Source organism: Propithecus coquereli, unplaced genomic scaffold (genome assembly GCF_000956105.1).
Source record: "Propithecus coquereli isolate 6110/MARCELLA unplaced genomic scaffold, Pcoq_1.0 Scaffold238, whole genome shotgun sequence".
In the NCBI taxonomy this organism is placed as follows: Eukaryota; Metazoa; Chordata; class Mammalia; order Primates; family Indriidae; genus Propithecus; species Propithecus coquereli.
In genome coordinates this window covers 3,997,044-4,013,950 of record NW_012147930.1, presented here as the reverse complement: position 1 = coordinate 4,013,950, position 16,907 = coordinate 3,997,044, and the positions used below count along the sequence as shown (strand labels likewise).

Below are 16,907 nucleotides of genomic sequence, written 5' to 3'. Positions count from 1 at the left end.
TAGCATTTCAAACACTTCTGAACACAGTTCTTTTAGGAATCATCACTATTTACTCAGGCCCTATGGTAGGCTGAGTGAGAAAATTGTAAGAAATTTGATACAACGAAAGTAAAGATACGTCCATGAAAAATTATCATCCCAACTCAAACAAGGGTTCCCACAATAATAAAATATTTATGTATAACATATAACCAATTTCATTAATTCTTACCAATGCTCTTTCTGCTTCTAATTAGAAATCCTCTGTTAATCTCCTAAATTTATTGATGACCTTTATATAGTTCACTGACCCCATTTAATAACATGTTCCATATGTTTATTATACATTGTGTGAAACAATTTTTTCCTTAGTTCTGACTGCTCTCAGTTCTATATAGTTTAAACTGCATACACGTAATAGTACAAAATTTTAAAAAAATGAGCAATTGATTCTGTAGCAAGAAAGCAAACACCTAGGAGAAAACCCATAGGAACCAAAAAGTTAAAACTCATGTCTTAATTTAGGGAGAAATTTATGAGTTCTAGCTTTAACTAATCATCCTACGGAAATGGCTACGTGAAATTCTAAATAAGAAAATCATACTACTCTCAAAGCTTAAATATATCACAGAAAATAATAATTTTACCTGAACACAAAGTATCATGTGAAATATTCAAAGATGCTTCTTCACACAGAGAATTACCTGGATTATCATGAGACTGTCTGATCATTTGGGAAGCTGAAAACAGAATTAAAACATTTCATTAGATATAACTTCAATATTTTTTAGTAGATGAAGCCAACAGTAAGTCCACCTATTAATAATAGGGGATTCTATTAAATCACAGAATCACAAAAGTCAGAAAGGATCTTAAAAAGTCAACTTCCTGAACCTAATCGGAAGCTTAACAAAGTTAAATCAACTTTTTTGGTCAGTCTTCCTGGTTGACAGTCCTGGCTCTTTCTTTAAGGATGATCGAAATAGTTACTTCTGTAACTAGAGCAATGGTTCTCACCCAGGGGTGATTTGGGCTCCCAGCATATAGGTGACAATGTCTGAAGACATTTCTGGACGTCACAAATGGGGGAGGAATGGAGGTGTATTACAGGCATACAATGGGGAAAAGCAGGGACGCTGCCCAACATCCTGGCATACATAGGATAGTGCCCACAACAAAGAATTATCCAGCCCAAAATGTCAATAGTGCTGAGGCTGAGAAACTAGAGTTTCATAGGAAACATCTAGAATATCAATGATTTAACAAATAAGGTCAAAAACATTTCCTTCAAAGGCTGTGCATACAATAGACAAGAAACAAAAGAAATGTCTGAGTCTCATATCCAAAGATATTTTTTAAAGAGACTTAAAAGGATACTTTTCTGAGGAAATCTAAGCAAGTAATTGTAAAAAGAAAAGAAATCTTACTTATCTTGGTTTATTCTGTAGCAAAAAAAGCCAATGCCTATGAGAGAACCCATAGAAACCAAAAGGGAAGTTTAACCTATGCCTTAATCTTATTATAATACCTAATTTCAGGGGGAAATTTATGAGTTCTAGTTACGGGTGAGAAAATTTTAAGAAATTCGATAGGTCTAAAATAAAGACATAACCATGAAAAATTATTACCCCAACTCAAATAAGGGGTTCCTACATTTAAAAAAATAGGTATGTCTGTTTATGAGCTGTAGTTATTTTATCACAAAGTTTTCAGGTTGAGTTTAAAACTGTGCTGGACGCAATGAAGTGGCAGAATTAACACTGCAAAGTAATGAAAAAACAGTTTAAGGCAAATTAATTTATATACGTAACTACAAGTTGAAACAATTTGGATGTCCATTTAGGACACAGCTAGTTACCTACCTCAACGTCCATTCTCAGCTTCCTCTAGAACAGAACTCTGATTTTACTAGCACAGGCATGTGCTCTAGTGAAGACTATACACTTCAGTCTTGCTTGCAACCAGGAGTGGCTATACGACCAAGTCCCAGCCAATGGATTAGGCAGGATATTGGATGGGACATGTGGTAAAGCTGTTAAAGGGAACTGGCTTGGCTGGGAGGCATACACATTTTGGAAGAAGAGCCAGGCACCCAGAAAGGCAACACAGAAAGATGGAAACCCAGGTTCTTAAAGACACTATGGAATGCCACCGAGCCCTGCCTGCCTACTTCTGGACTTGACATGACAGAGAAAGGTAATTCTACCTAAGTGAAGTCATTGGTTTGTGTGTTGCTTTGTGTGCTGCAGCCAAAACGAAGCTTAACTGATATAGATGCCCATTTTATAGCACATACAAATAAAAATCCAAGACAGACTAAATATCTAACTTTAAAAAAAGCTCTTACAAATCAGAAAGAAAAATTAGGTGGGATTCAAGATGAATTTTTCCTATTAGCTAAGTTTTTAAATATTTTATTAAACTGTATTCAATTACTTAAGTAACTAAAAATGTTACAGATGAAAGAAATAAGGAAAAATACAAATTGATTCATTACATGCAAATTCCTTTCAATGCCATCAGGACTTGTCAAAAAAATAAAATAAAATAAAGCAAATTCCTCTGAGAGAGACATGATTAATTAAACTTTTAAATATTTTATTAAACTGTATTCAATTACTTAAGTAACTAAAAATGTTAGAGATGAAAGAAATAAGGAAAAATACAAATTGATTCATTACATGCAAATTACTTTCAATGCCATCAGGACTTGTCAAAAAAATAAAATAAAATAAAGCAAATTCCTCTGAGAGAGACATGATTAATTAAACTTTTAAAAACAGAAAAGAAACTCCAAAGATAGAAATGACAAAGAGCTACAGTAAACAGGATTATAAGCTTGGAGAACACTATACACCCAATATAAGTTTCAAAAATCTTAATGATGCATAATATTTTTTGGAACAAAATATTAACAAAGTCTGCCCTGAAATAAGTCAAAATTTGTTAAAATCAGGAAACATTAAATAAAATATGTAGGTAAAGAAAAAAAATCTTTCCACCACAATTTATTCACCTATTTGCACAGTTTTCGTGTTACAAAATGTAATCACTTACAGGTAGGGGAAAGATTTTCCCTTTTCTCCTTCATCTCTTGTAATCTCTTCTCCATTGCACTGTCGTGACTAATTTTAATATTGCTTGTGGGACTATATGTCAATGAACCATCGGATTCAAATAAGAGAATAGGTACATCATAATCTGAAAATAAACAAAAATTCAACTTTAAGCTAAAAAAAATGCCTTCAAACTTCAACAACATGATTCCTTTCAAGGGACATCCACCCTCGACCCCCAAAGTTTTCTTCTTCTTTTTCAACATCATCACCCACTTCTACTAATATCCTACGCCCACCACCTCCTCGATCAGCGATGCTGTTACTACAGCTGCTGGCTAACGTTTTGTTGAGCAATGACCACTTGCCAGGAGTTGTGCTAAGCACACTAAGTGCATTATTTCATCTAACCGTCTCCCAACTAAACCCACACATTAGGTACCAGTATCCGCATTTAAAGACAAAGAAACTGAGACACAGAAGTGAAACAACTTTCCCAGAATCATACAACTAGTAAGAAGTTGTAAAGCCAGGACGTAATTTGGTTCCTAAATATGATTTTTACTCCAGATTTCGGAAACCATCCCCCCATTAGCCACTGTTTCCACCCTCAACATGTACTCACAGACCCATAGATGAACTTGACCACATGAAGAGGGGTCAGGGTGGTCCCTGAACCATGAAATTATGGGCTGGTTTTGTTTGAGTGCAGAGTTGTGCATTTTTCTGGCACATACCTTGACTATGCTCAAAAAGGACTTCAGGATTCTGACACCACCCCCAATAAGAAAATACCAAGATTCATTCAGTATCTTTTCTTTTGCAACTCTTAAGTCTAAATGACCCTTACTGTTGTTCTGACAATATACAGCTATACACTAGTTGGATCATTAATATCTCATATCTGTAGTTTTTAAAAGGCAATTTCTATTAAGATACATATTTGGTCTAAAAAGAGAAAATTTTGTATCTATCATTATCATTTTGTCAAATTCTTTCCAAATATACTATCACTGACACAGGAAAGAAGAACAAAGTGGCAAAAGTATCAAGAATTACATGAGAATGTGCAATATTCATTTGAGGCTCAAGGAAGAGCCCAGATGATACAGGTTCTAGTAGGTAGGACATGTTAAACACAGGATTTTATCCCAAATACTTTTCCTTAGGATGACACCAAGGAATTTTAAACCAGGGTTGGGGGTGTCCTTCTGACTTGAGATTTACATCATTCTGACTGAAGTATGGAGATGAGGTATAAGGGGACAGGGAGCAGAGAGCCAGGGTTGGGGGCTGTTACAGTGTACAGGAGGGATGGTGCAGGCTGGAACGAGGGTGCAGAAGGAGAAAACAGAAGGAGTCAAGCAATTATTCCAGAAGTAGGGTCATGGTCTTAATGGGTTTTAGTGTCAGAGTAGAAGGAGTCAAGGACAAAAGCATGTTTCTGGCTTGAGTAGTGAGGAAGACCAGACAGTTGTGTGGGTTTGTGAGGGAAGGACAAGCACACACCAAGAGAGGCAGCAGGAGGGCTGAGCATAAAAACAAATGACAAAGGCCATGGTTTTGGAACATTATGTGGCAGTACTGTATGGACTAAATGCTCTAAATTCTGTTGCATTATCATCACAGCATTAAAGTAAAGCTTGGTAATTCTATTTGAATAATTTCAAAATATAGAGTAGAGAATATGTAAGAATAATATAGACTAAATCAACAGAAAAAAAAAACTAGAGGAATTAATGCTTCCTATTTCTGAACTATGCATTATCTAGTTACTACAATTACTTATTTGTGGCAATGGTGTGTCACGATCTGTATGATATACTGAATTTAGAAGACAGTGAAAAAGGCAAACGAGAAATACCAAAAACATACAAAGTACTTTAAAAGTTTCATGATATTCTAAAGTATTTTTCTAAATCACTAAAAGAATATATCACCTAAGATTTGCCTATTCTGCCTAGGTAACAAAACAAAAAGACCAAGTATTAGGTAAAAATACAAAGTTATATATAAAGAAGAAAGAAACAGGAATTTATTTCAATGAGGCCTATTAGTCAAAGCTTGCTTTTCTTCTATAATCATTCCTAAGAGTAAAAAGTTCCATCAATTTGATGAACAATTAAGACTGTCTGGTTGATTAGCTCAACTGTATGCCTCTATTATGGCCCCTGGTAAAGTTTCCTGTAGGCTAATTACATTTTGTTTTCTCCTTCCTAGTCTAGAACTACTGCAGTCTTCATTAGCTATCTCACCCTGAATGCCACTGGTCATCACACAAGTTAAACAAGATGTATGAACACAGACGCAAAGAACTGTACTGCATTTCTGGGCTCACCTAGAGTTGTTTTTTGCCTTTGTAGCTCTTCAGCCATTTTCTCAAATTTCTTCTGAAATCTTTTATCATTTTCTGGTGTTTTAAAAATAAAATCTTTGGGCTGCATACACTTACGCTGTGCAAAAAGGATATAAAAATTAATAATACTGTATTACAATTGCTTAAGAGAGGAAAAAAGTTCTTTCATGTACATTTTTTACACCATTTATAATATCAATAATAAAAACTTCTTAAAAAGGTGTTTCTTGTACTATATGTGAATTGGCAATACTTATTTCTTTTTGTACAATTATAAAAAAATGGACAGAATTTAAAAAATTGAATGAAAGGCTCTATATTACATAACTATATTTTCTAAGTCATTTTCATGATCCTAGCATTCTTAGTTTCCAGGAAGGTTCTTTGCAAAACTAGTCTCTTTCCATTTTTTGCTATTCTCACATTGTCTTCCCCCTAAAATCACAACATGGTAATAAAACACAAAAACAATTACTATCTTATAATTACCAAAGAAAAGAACCATTACCTAATCTTGCCTTATTGTCTTTAGATGGTAGGAACTCCATTCAGCCAGTAAAACCCAAAAACTATAACTACACACACAAATACATGAAATCCCAGGCTGATTTCCTCAAGAAAGTTTTGGGTTAACTCTCTAGTCTTACCATCCTCAAACAGAGAGGGACGATTTCTCCTTTAAAGCGTATCTCACATTCCCTCTTTACCCACTTTCTCATCTTTGGAACTACCCATTTGTTTCCCACCTTTAGCCCAGCATCACCACAAATACAAAAACCAACCTTTTCATCAATTTTACCTACTACTACTTCTGTGCCTGAGCTCTTTCTTGAAGGACCCCAGAAAAATTTAAGTCTCTATCTAGGTCTCTTTTGTTTTGCGGGTTGAAGCTACCAGTGCAAATTTGCTTATCTGGATACCTAGCCTAACTTCTTTTGTTTCAGTCTTAAAACATACAATTTCTATCAGCCATTCAAGGCTAATGCCTATACTTGTGTTCTTGCTCGATCAGTTAGTTATTCACTCATTCATTACGAAAATGTCATTATGTGTCAGGCATTGGTCTTGCAACCTAGAAGGACCCTTGCCATCACAGACCTTGTATTCTGGCAAGGAATGACAGTAAATAAAATAAAATAAAACAAGTAAATTATATCATATGTGTGTTGGGAGGCTAATTTTAACAGGCTTGGAACTGGCCTGTACTGTTTTCCCTGAAGTACCTGCACAACATGAGAAGTACTAATTAACAGTGTTGCTTTGTAACCACAGGTCCAAGAAGTTTGGGGGAAGTTAGTACCATACCAGCTGATCAGAGTTCTTTATTATCAGTAAGATTAGGATTTGCCTGGAAGGCTCTGCCAGTGGGGCTGGGTCACATGGGCACAGGGCCAGCAGAAGACAAGAGGCTCCCCACGTGCACCCTGGTTCTACAGGGCTCTGTAGATCTGGAGGCATTGTTATTCTGGGGTCCTGTGAATCTTCTTTAGCAAGTGAACCCTGGTTGACTGTCCCCATTACTGCAGTGTCAGAGAGAGTAAGTGCTACAGATAACAAGGGACTTGCACACACAGCTGGCACAGGTGGAAAGGGATTGTTGGTGCAAATAGGGTGCCAGGGCTGGTCTCGCAGGGAAGGCCTCATCGGCACAACGCTGTAAGGAGGTTGGAAAGCCAGCCAAGGGGATGGATTTGGGGGAAGCATGTCCAGGCCGAGGGAATAGCTAACACAAGGCTCTAAAACAGACACATGTTTGGTATGCTTGAGGAGCAGCAAGCCAGCCAGGCTGGTGGCAGCACGGTGAGGTGGAAAGGGGCAGAGAACCTCCTCAAGGACCCAAAATAAGGCCTCAAGCCATGTTTACTTTGCAATTGCCTTTGGAAAAGAGAAGGAAAGGGAAGGTTTTTAGACATGAATAAAAATTAAAGTGGTGAAGGATATGAGTGGTCACTATTTATGGCTTTAGATTAGGAAAAATTAAAAAGATTAATAATATTCAGCAGTGGTCAGAGTGCCAAGAAATAGGTATTCTTGTACACTGTTGGTGGAACTGTTAAAATGCATATGCATTCTGACCCAGTAATTTCCTTTCTAGATATCCAACTTGGAGAAATAAACTCCAATATGCCGCCATGCTGCATAAGTAATACACTTAGCAAAAACTGACAGTGATCTAAAAGTGCATCAATACAGGACAGGCACACTCACACTGTATGATACAACACAGGAAAATGAGCAGAGTCACAGCTACTGACATGAAATGATCAAAACCATACTGCTAAAGTGGGGAAGAAAAAGCAACCCACCAAATGATATACATAAGGTAGCAGAGCCCCCATTCGTACATGTGCACAAAGCACATACGTGTGTGCACCATGCACCAAAGACATCCCATCCAGGATATTCGTCAGATTGAAAAGAGAGATGTCTCTTATCTGTCTAAATGCTTCACAATGAAAATACATATGGATTATGGATTGTTTTTATAATAAACGCTTTATTTTCACATGTCACAGAGAGTCAAGAGACTCTGCTGAACGCTCTTTTTCTCCTACAATCAGACGAGGTTGGGATAGAGATTGAAGGAGGCTCATTCATCCCTGCACTGGCAAACTCTGGCTTGTTGGAGATGAAATGTAATTGAGATACATCATTTACTACTTTTAGAAAATGTGCAGAAGTCCACAGCTATTCCTCCTTTACTCTACAGGAAATGTACGGTTCTCATCTAATCCAATTTGAAGAAGTCATCAAATCCTCCAGCAGAGATTCTTATGTGAAAACAAAGTGGCTTTGATGTTTCATAGTAAACTACCCTCAAATAAAGAAATCACAATTAAAACTCTGAAATAAATAGAAAACTGAAAAGGTTATAGTTCAAGTGTTAATCAGATCTCAAATGAAAGCACTGTCATTCACGCTACAGTTGGCCCTCCATATCTGAGAGTTCTGGACCTGCAGATTTCACCAACCGTGATTAAAAATACTCAAAGAAGAAAAAACAAAAAAACCCAACCAACCAAACCAAAAAAAACCCCCACAAATTAAACAGTACAGTATAACAACTATTTACACAGCATTTGTACTGATTAGGTACAAGTAATCTAGGGAGATTTAAAGCATACAGGAGGATGTACGTAGGGTACATGCAAACACCCACCCATTGCATAGGAGCATCCGTGGATTGTGGTATCCGCAGGGTGGTCCTGGGACCATTCCCCTGCAGACACTGAGGAACAACTCTATTTGCAAAGCAAATTTTCTGTAATAAATGACTTTGCACACTTGGATATATCTGCTTCAGACTTTTGAGATTCTCTAGCTAACAGAATGAAGGCATTTTACTACAGATATAACAAACTAAATTCTGAAGTAATCACCAATGCACCTGATTGTCTGATGGTCTCTCAAAGGTTTTTAGTTTTCCCATGGCCAGTCAGTCTCTTTCATTTCTTACAAATAACATGAAAGCATTCGTAGGATAAAATTACCTCTATAATTTGCTAAAAAATGCTATGTGAAAAAAACAATACCACCAACAGCACCCTTAAGGCAACTTTTGGATGTATTTCTAAAAATTAAAAAATAAGAATGAATAAATTCATAATTGCCGGTGTCTATGTTGAAATTGTTTACTTACTTTTTTTTTAATTAGACTTGGTAAGTGTTCATGAGAATTAGCTGCAGGGAATAATGATTCATCAACATGTACGCCAGCCGTCCTGCATCTGTACAATTAAAGCAGTCCAGTGAGTGTTTCCATGACATGTTCACACAGCATTAAATCTGCACATGTATCAGCTATTTAGTAAATTCATACATAGTTCATTTTAATACAGACACTTCTTTTAAAATAAGTACATGTAACACCAAATACAAAAGTCAACATAAATTAAATTTTTGGTCTTTATATGGCATTTTTTATGCAACAATTTTTGACTTATAGCATAGCACATTTCAAAATTACTGGTGCCTGGCACTCAGAAAGGTATAAGCAGATGCTATTAAATGTATAATTTAAGATTAAACAGGCCATAAAATGGATAATTTAGAGCTAGAAGTGACCTAAAGAAATTGAGGCCAGAGAGCCTATCTCTTCTTCAAAGTTGGGTTGTGCTTTTTATGTGTTTCTGTTAAGAAACTATCCTTAGCCCAGAGAGCTCAGTGTGTGTCCCAGCTCTGAACAGCCGTGCCTCCTTCTTCCACCCATCTGTGGCTACCCTTGCCATTTCTCCCTTCAATATACTGCTCACTCTTTGTATCTTTGGATTCCCTCCACCAAACTATCAAGTATTCTTTACAGTTAGCAGTTTTGGGAAAGGCTTGATTCAATTCAGTAAAATGTGGGCCTGACACAGGCGACACAGTTGTAGATGTGTTCTGTTCCATTGGAGAATAAGCTTCCCAACCATTTGTGCATCACTCTGATGTCTGCTCTAGCACGCTTAGTAAAATATTGACACTGCTAAATTAAAACCCACATTTACCAGGCACCCAATCAGAATCTAGTGAATAGGCAGAAAAAGTTTCTAATTAGATTTTGATTTTTCTTCAGAAATGTAAAATAACATTATCCCCCCACCTAGTGGTCAAGAAGAAAAGTGTTTCAAGAGACGTCTTTAATCACAGAGCCAACCTTTTGACCTTCATTTCCCAATTGCTGCTACTTCAGAGCCAATGGAAACCAAAGCAGCATCCTTCTCCTTGGGAAGCCCCTGTTCTGATAAACCTTCTCCCCAGGGAGCTGAATGACTCCAGCACTTCCTACCACAAGCCTGCTAGGTCCACTAGGGACCACAGACTCCCTTTCTACCCTTAGGAAAACCCCTTGACTTCACCTGCACCAATCCTGCAGCAGCTTTTCCTACTCTTCTGCCAAATTGCTCAGTGTTACCTACCACCTTATTCCCTAAACCCAATCAACAAGAAGCAAAACTGCATTAATCTCCATGTAGATGGTATTGTGCTAGCCACTAATGGAAAATAAAAAAGTGAACAACACCTTTTTGAAGGTCCCAGCCTGCAAACACACAATCTTAGTACGTATCTCCCTGTGGCACAAGGAAGAACACAGTAGTAAACTCAGAGAAGTCCAGATAAGGAAGGTCTGTGGTGCAGAGAGAGCAGACGAATCCAAACTGGGGTGTGAGCCTGCAGCACCTGCTGTGGTCCAGCACTGGAACCACCACCTGGCACAGGGAGGTTTAGGCACTACAGGAGGAAATGGGGCCCAGAGCTGGAGTAATCTGCCCAGGCCCAGGCGGCTGCACATCACAGCCCTACCGTGCTCCAGCCTGTCTAGCTCAGAGCCTGCATCTTTGCAATACACCGTGCTACTTTCTTGGAAGGCTGTCAGGGAAGAGAGACGATCTGAACCAGGCCTTCAGGAAAGGAAAGTTTAACGCCTGTATGCGAGGAAAGGGCACTGGAGGGAAGCATAACAGCAAATAACAAAAGAAGAGGACACCAGAGAAGCAATTTGTTTACAGCTACTAAATCATTCTGAAGCTCACCAGTCCGTGCTCTTTTTTCCTTATGTACACATTAGAAGCCCAATCAATACAGGCCCAGCCTACCTTTCCCAGGAGGGACCACATTATTATGTTCAGCCCTGTTCAATGATCTTCAAACTACAGGATGCTGGGGAGATGCAAAACCTCTCCAAAGGGTCACCAGACTGGGGTGGTTTTAAGTCAATACATTTCCTGGCAGCAAGTACTATAAAGCACTCCTCTCCAAAACCGAGCTAAGAACTGCAGGTCCCTGCAGGCCCTCGCTTCCCTCTACCCTCCCACTCGCTGACCCCCATAGGGTTCCTTCCCCACCAGCCCGGTCCTGCCGCAGGGCCTCTGGACTTGCCGTGGAAAGGCTGACAGGAGGACGAGTCCATGGTAGGAATAATCTATATTATTGGTTTGGTGATCCTCCTTTAAAAATGTGTCAGATTCTAATGAATTTGCCTTGCTCTATCATAAATATTTCTGTCAAGAGTGAGATAAGGGCAAGGAGGACATGCATGTGGTGGCCCAGGGCTAGGTGGTCAGGCTTGGTTAGGGGGCAGCAGAGCCCAAGCAGGGGGAGGGGTGAGGCACAGTGTAGGTGTCGGAGCCCAGGGAGGGCAAGACCCAATAATGTGCCAAATGGCTCACAGAACTCCGGAAGATGCTTTACTTACCATCACTGGTTTATTATTAATATAAAGGACACAACTCAGAACAGCCAAATGGAAGAGGTGCATAGGCAAGGTATGGCGGAAGGTTCACAGAGCCTTCATGCACACTCAGGGCATGTCACCCTCCCAGCCCCTTGATGCATTCACCAGCCTAGAACCTCTCGGGGGTTTTTATGGAGGCTGCATTGTAGAAGCATGACTGATTAAATGACTGGCCACTGGTGATTGGCTTAATCTCCAGAGTCTCTCCATTCCTGGAGATCAGGGGGTGGTGCTCAAAGTTGTAGCCCTTTGATCATGCCTAGGGCTGGTCACCAGCTTCCACCCTGATGTTACACAGAATGTTCAATCTAAAATGTCCTCAGTAGGACAAAAAATACTATTACCCAGGAAATTCCAAGGGACTTAGGAGCTGTGTGCCAGGAACCAAAAATATAATACATGCATACATACACACATACATGAAAAGTGTGATGAGGAATAGTTATTGACATAGTCTGAAAGAACCTCCCTGCAAGCATATGAAATGCACATTTGCTTTGCGGTGGAAGCCCGGCAGAGGCCATCGTGACCAAGGGATCAAAGTGCACCTCACCAGGACAGCACCCTGAGATCAAGCACTGCCTGAGAGGGTGCAGTAAGAAGAACCCACTATCACTTCCAGGGCATTTGTGCAGAAGAGGCAGAACCCCGTAACCTCATGGGGATATGTCAGACAGGCCCAGACTAAGGGATGTTACCCATCACTGACTGCTGATTTTCAACAGTATCAAAGTCACAGAAGCCAAAGAAAGACTGAGGAATGGCTCCAGAGTGAGAAAGACCGGATTATTGGAACTGCTGGTGAGACAGGGATGTGGTCCGAGGATTCTTTGGCAGGAAGGTATCCACAGTAGGTCCCTCACGTTGACAGCTGTGTTGTGGTTATGAAGGAAAATGTCCTTGTTTGCAGCAAGCACTAAATGCAGAGGGTGATAGGCTTCGGTCAGCAGCCTACTCTCAGACCGGTGAGGACAAAAGCCTGTTAACTGTATTTCCAACTTAGCTGTTGGCTCATGATTGTCTAAAAATTTAACTTTACAATAAACTTTCTTCGTAAACTAAAATCTCTTTCTTAAAGAGAACTTAGAAGTGAGAGTCAAGTTGACCTTTATTTCTTCTTTCTTCAAGATAAAAAAATTCTCCTGTCCACAGGGAATGTCAGAATTTTATCAGTGGCCTCTGTCTGCTCTTACAACATGGGATTCTAGTGACACCTAGTGACCTCGAGTAGTTAATGCCCACATTTTCAGTGGAAGGTATAAGCAATGGCCCTGGACAGGCAGTTAACAAAGGAAGAACAGACATTTGATATATAAAATAAAGGTCAGTTTGACTCTTTCTCCTCCTGTTGAAGAAAGTTAAACTCACTAAAAATCAGGGAAATGTAAATAAAAACTATTATTTTTCACTTACAAGTTAGGAAAGATTAAAAAGACTAATAACTCACGATTATGAGTAAAGGTATTGGAAAATAGGTGCTCTTTTATACTGCTAGGAAGAATGGAAACTGGTACACTCTTTCTATTAAATAGAAGGTGATCTGGCCAAACTCATCATAAATTTAAATGTGCAAATTCTTTTAACTCAAAAGTCCACTTCTGGAATTTAAACCTGTGGAAAGATTTATCATCTGGAAAAAAGTAATGTATAGGGAAGCTCATTGTCATACTATTTCTGATTGAGAAAAAAGGAAAAAAGAAATAAAAAAACTTCATGTTCATCAACAGAAGATTGGTATATATTTACGGGGTAGAATGTGATATCTTGATATAGTATACCATGTGGACTGATTATATCAAGCTAATTAACACATCCATCACTTCATATACTTATTTTTTGTAATGAGAACATTTAAAATCTATTCTTTTAGCAATTTTGAAATATACAATACATTATTATTAGCTTACATATACATCTTTTATATGCTTAGTAGAAAGTCTGAAACTGTATATTCCAAATTCCCAACTTAGGGGAAGGAAGGCAAGATAATAGGTAGATTAGGTGAGGCTTTTTCACTTTAAAAATATATACATGTTTAAATACAAATGCATTTAATTCAAAAGAAAGTTTATGTTTTCAAGATAGCAAAAGATCTAAAAATCAGTAATTAAGTACATGTAATAATTAAAATGTGACTGTATTACAACAAACAATATAATAAGAAAAGAATCTGTATTAAAAATGTTAAGAGATTATGTTTACTTTGAGGGAACTTAAAAGTTTGCCTCTGGAAAATAAAGTTACAAGTACTCTGGAGTCTGCCAGATCCCCAGAGGCTGGGTGGGGCATAAGCAGAGAAGGGGATGAAGAACAAGAGGGGAAAGGGCACTGGGGCCAGAGCAGCAAATAAGAGCAAGAAGCCAGAACTCTCAGGAGAGGGGACTCTGTGATGACTCCCGGCATTAGGACTAGTTGAGAGCCCCTGTTTAAGTACAGAAATGACTAATGGTCAGTTTTGCATTTTGGTTCCTGCTTCTCCATTTACTTCAAGCTCTCAGTAAAGGTCTACTGTTTTCTGTACCCTTCCCTCCACATTTCTAAACAACCTTTTAAATGTAGCTCTCAAGTCATGTCCCCCATGAAATTTTCTCTGATATCTCCAGGCCACTCAAGTAAATTTTTCTTTGGTCATTAATTTGTTAGCATATTTATTGAGCATCTACTATGAGCCAAAAATGTGTTAGATACTTACTAGAAACACAACCATGAACAAGACAGACATGCAGGTGCTCTCACAGAGCCTACATTATAATGGAAAGACCAAAATGTGTGATTAGACAAATAAAGCAGACAAATGAACAAAATAAGTTTTAATAGCAAAAACAGGAAATAAGTAGAGATAGAGAATAACAAAGAGGGCTCTACCTGTGGATTGGGGGACAGAGAAAGCACTTCTAAGAAGGTGACCTTGAAATGTGACATGTATGAAGCTGAGCACAAAACTGGGTTAAGAATCAGTGAAAAGGGCACGGAGTTTTTAAGAGGCACCAAAGGCAAAACTAAAGGCAGGAATGGAAAATGCAAACAAGGGCAGGGGAACAGTTGAGGGTGGAAGAAGAGACAGATCATGTAGTGCTCTGGACCAGGGATCAGTACCCTTTTCCTGTAAAAGGGCCAGATGATGAACATCTCAGGCTTTGTGGGCCATATGGTCTCTGCCACAACTATCCAATTCCACAGCTATAGCACAAAAGTAGCCACTGACAATACATCATCAGATGAGCATGGTTGTGTTCCAATAAAACTTTATTTGTGCATACTAACATTTCAATTTTATATAATTTAAATATGTCTTGAAATACTCTTCTTTTGATTTGTTTGAGGGGATAACCTTTTAAAATTGTAAAAACCATTCTTAGCTCAGGGGCCACTAAAGAAAAAAACAGGGTGGCAGGCTGGATTTGGTCTGGGGCCATAGTTTGCTATTTCCTGCTCTAGACGGCTTAATTCTAAGCCGTTTTATCTCAGCAAGGAGGATAAAACTGATTTATGTGTTAGAAGAGTTACATTTGCTAATAATGTACAGGAAACAAAATGAAAAGGAGACAGGCAGGAGGCTGCAACAGTAATGGAAGCAAGACATAGCTGTCTGGACCATGGGAGTAACAGCAGAAACAGACTGATCAGAGATCTATTCTAAGAATCAATAAGCCATTCTAATGGACTCCATAAGAAGATGAGGGGGAGGGAAGAATGACAGCTGCCTGATTATGAATCTTCCCCCATACCCTCCCCCCAAAACCACAAAATAATGTTCACAGCACCATTATTCACAATAGCCAAAAAGTGGAAATAAGCCATATGTCTATCAGTTGATGAATGCATAAACAAATTCTGTGGTACAGGTTAAGAGTCCCTTATCCAAAATGCTTGGGATCAGAAGTGTTCTAGATTTTGGATTTTTCAGATTTGGGGATATTTGCATATACATAATGAGATATCTTGGGGATGAGATCCAAGTGTAAACATAAAATTCATTTATGTTTCATACACACCTAATACACATGGCCTGATAGATATTTTTAATAATTGCGTGCATGAAACAAAGTTTGTGTTAAGTACTTAATGTGCAGAATTTTCTGCTTCTGGTGTCACATTGGCCCTCAAAAAGTTTCAGATTTTGGAGCATTTTGGATTTCAGATTTTTGGGTTAGGGATGCTCAACCTGTATATCTGTACAATGGAATATCATTCAGCCACACAAAGGAATGAGGTACTGATATATGCTACAACATGAACGAACTTTCAAAACATGCTAAGTGAAAAGAAGCTCAACATAAACAGCCACATATTACAGAATTCCCTTTTTGTGAAATGTCTAGAATAGGCAAATACATAGAGACAAAAAGTAGATTTGTGGTTGGCAGGGGCTGGGGGCACAAGTGATTGAGATGTGATCGCTGATGGGTACAGAGCTTCTTTTTGGGCTGATGAAAATGTTCTTGAATTAGATAGTGATGATGGCTGCACAACTCTGAATAGATATACTACAAACCATTGAATTGTACACCAAAAGGGTGAGTTTTGTGATATATGAATTTTGTCTCAATTTAAAAACAAAGAAATGTTAAACTGAATTATTCACAATTAAAAGGAAAAAATACGAAAGGAAACTCAACTCTTTAGGAATGAATCTGCTTCATAACATTCCTTATTGTTTCCTGAATACAGCAAGTGAATCCCTGCTTCAGGTCCTTCCTGCTCATTTTCCCTCCAGGCAGAGTTAGGTATTACATTATACCCATTTTTCAGCTGCAGAAACTGAGGGTAGAAGATATTAAATTACTTGCCCAAGTAAGAGGAGAAGCCAACTGTATCTGGCTCTGTGATATGCATAATGTATCTCCACACTTTACCAACACTAGATACTTGAGGGAAAAAGAAAGAAAGACTTACTTTTCAACCCAGAGCACTGAAACGAGCTTTACCCCTCTCTGCTGAGCTTTGTCCCAAGTGCTCTGGTATCCATCTTTGAACACAACATGAGTTACTTGTTTATTAAAAGTTTTTGAAACCTGCAGAGAAAAATGCAGAAAACAAAATGTACATTAGTATTCACTCACCATTTCTTAAGTACAATTGATGAAAAGGGATACTTTATTCAGTATTTGTCAAAATAAAAATGTCCAAAATTCCTACCCCAGCAAATTCTAATCTGCCACAGAGAAGTACTCTAAGGGATGCATAACACTGCTTAAAACCACATCTGTTCCAGTTAGAATGGTGCATCACACACATGATTTGGAAGCTTCAGAACAAAAGAAGGGGGTCTAATAAAACCCCTACACCTTGGGTTGAGAAC

The 16,907-nt window shown here is 38.4% G+C and overlaps 1 protein-coding gene across 1 annotated transcript in view; it reads right to left on the bottom strand.

Moving 5' to 3' along the window:
- The window catches only part of MCPH1 (microcephalin 1), a 189,487-nt gene that overhangs the window by 165,938 nt on the left and 6,642 nt on the right, over positions 1-16,907 (bottom strand). Inside the window, exons 3-7 of the mRNA XM_012645869.1 lie at positions 16,502-16,620; positions 9,032-9,119; positions 5,374-5,488; positions 3,037-3,180; positions 627-719 (exon numbers count right to left, since the gene is read on the bottom strand). Of these exons, the coding sequence (XP_012501323.1) occupies positions 627-719; positions 3,037-3,180; positions 5,374-5,488; positions 9,032-9,119; positions 16,502-16,620 (559 nt within the window). The remainder of the gene's footprint in view (positions 1-626; positions 720-3,036; positions 3,181-5,373; positions 5,489-9,031; positions 9,120-16,501; positions 16,621-16,907) is intronic.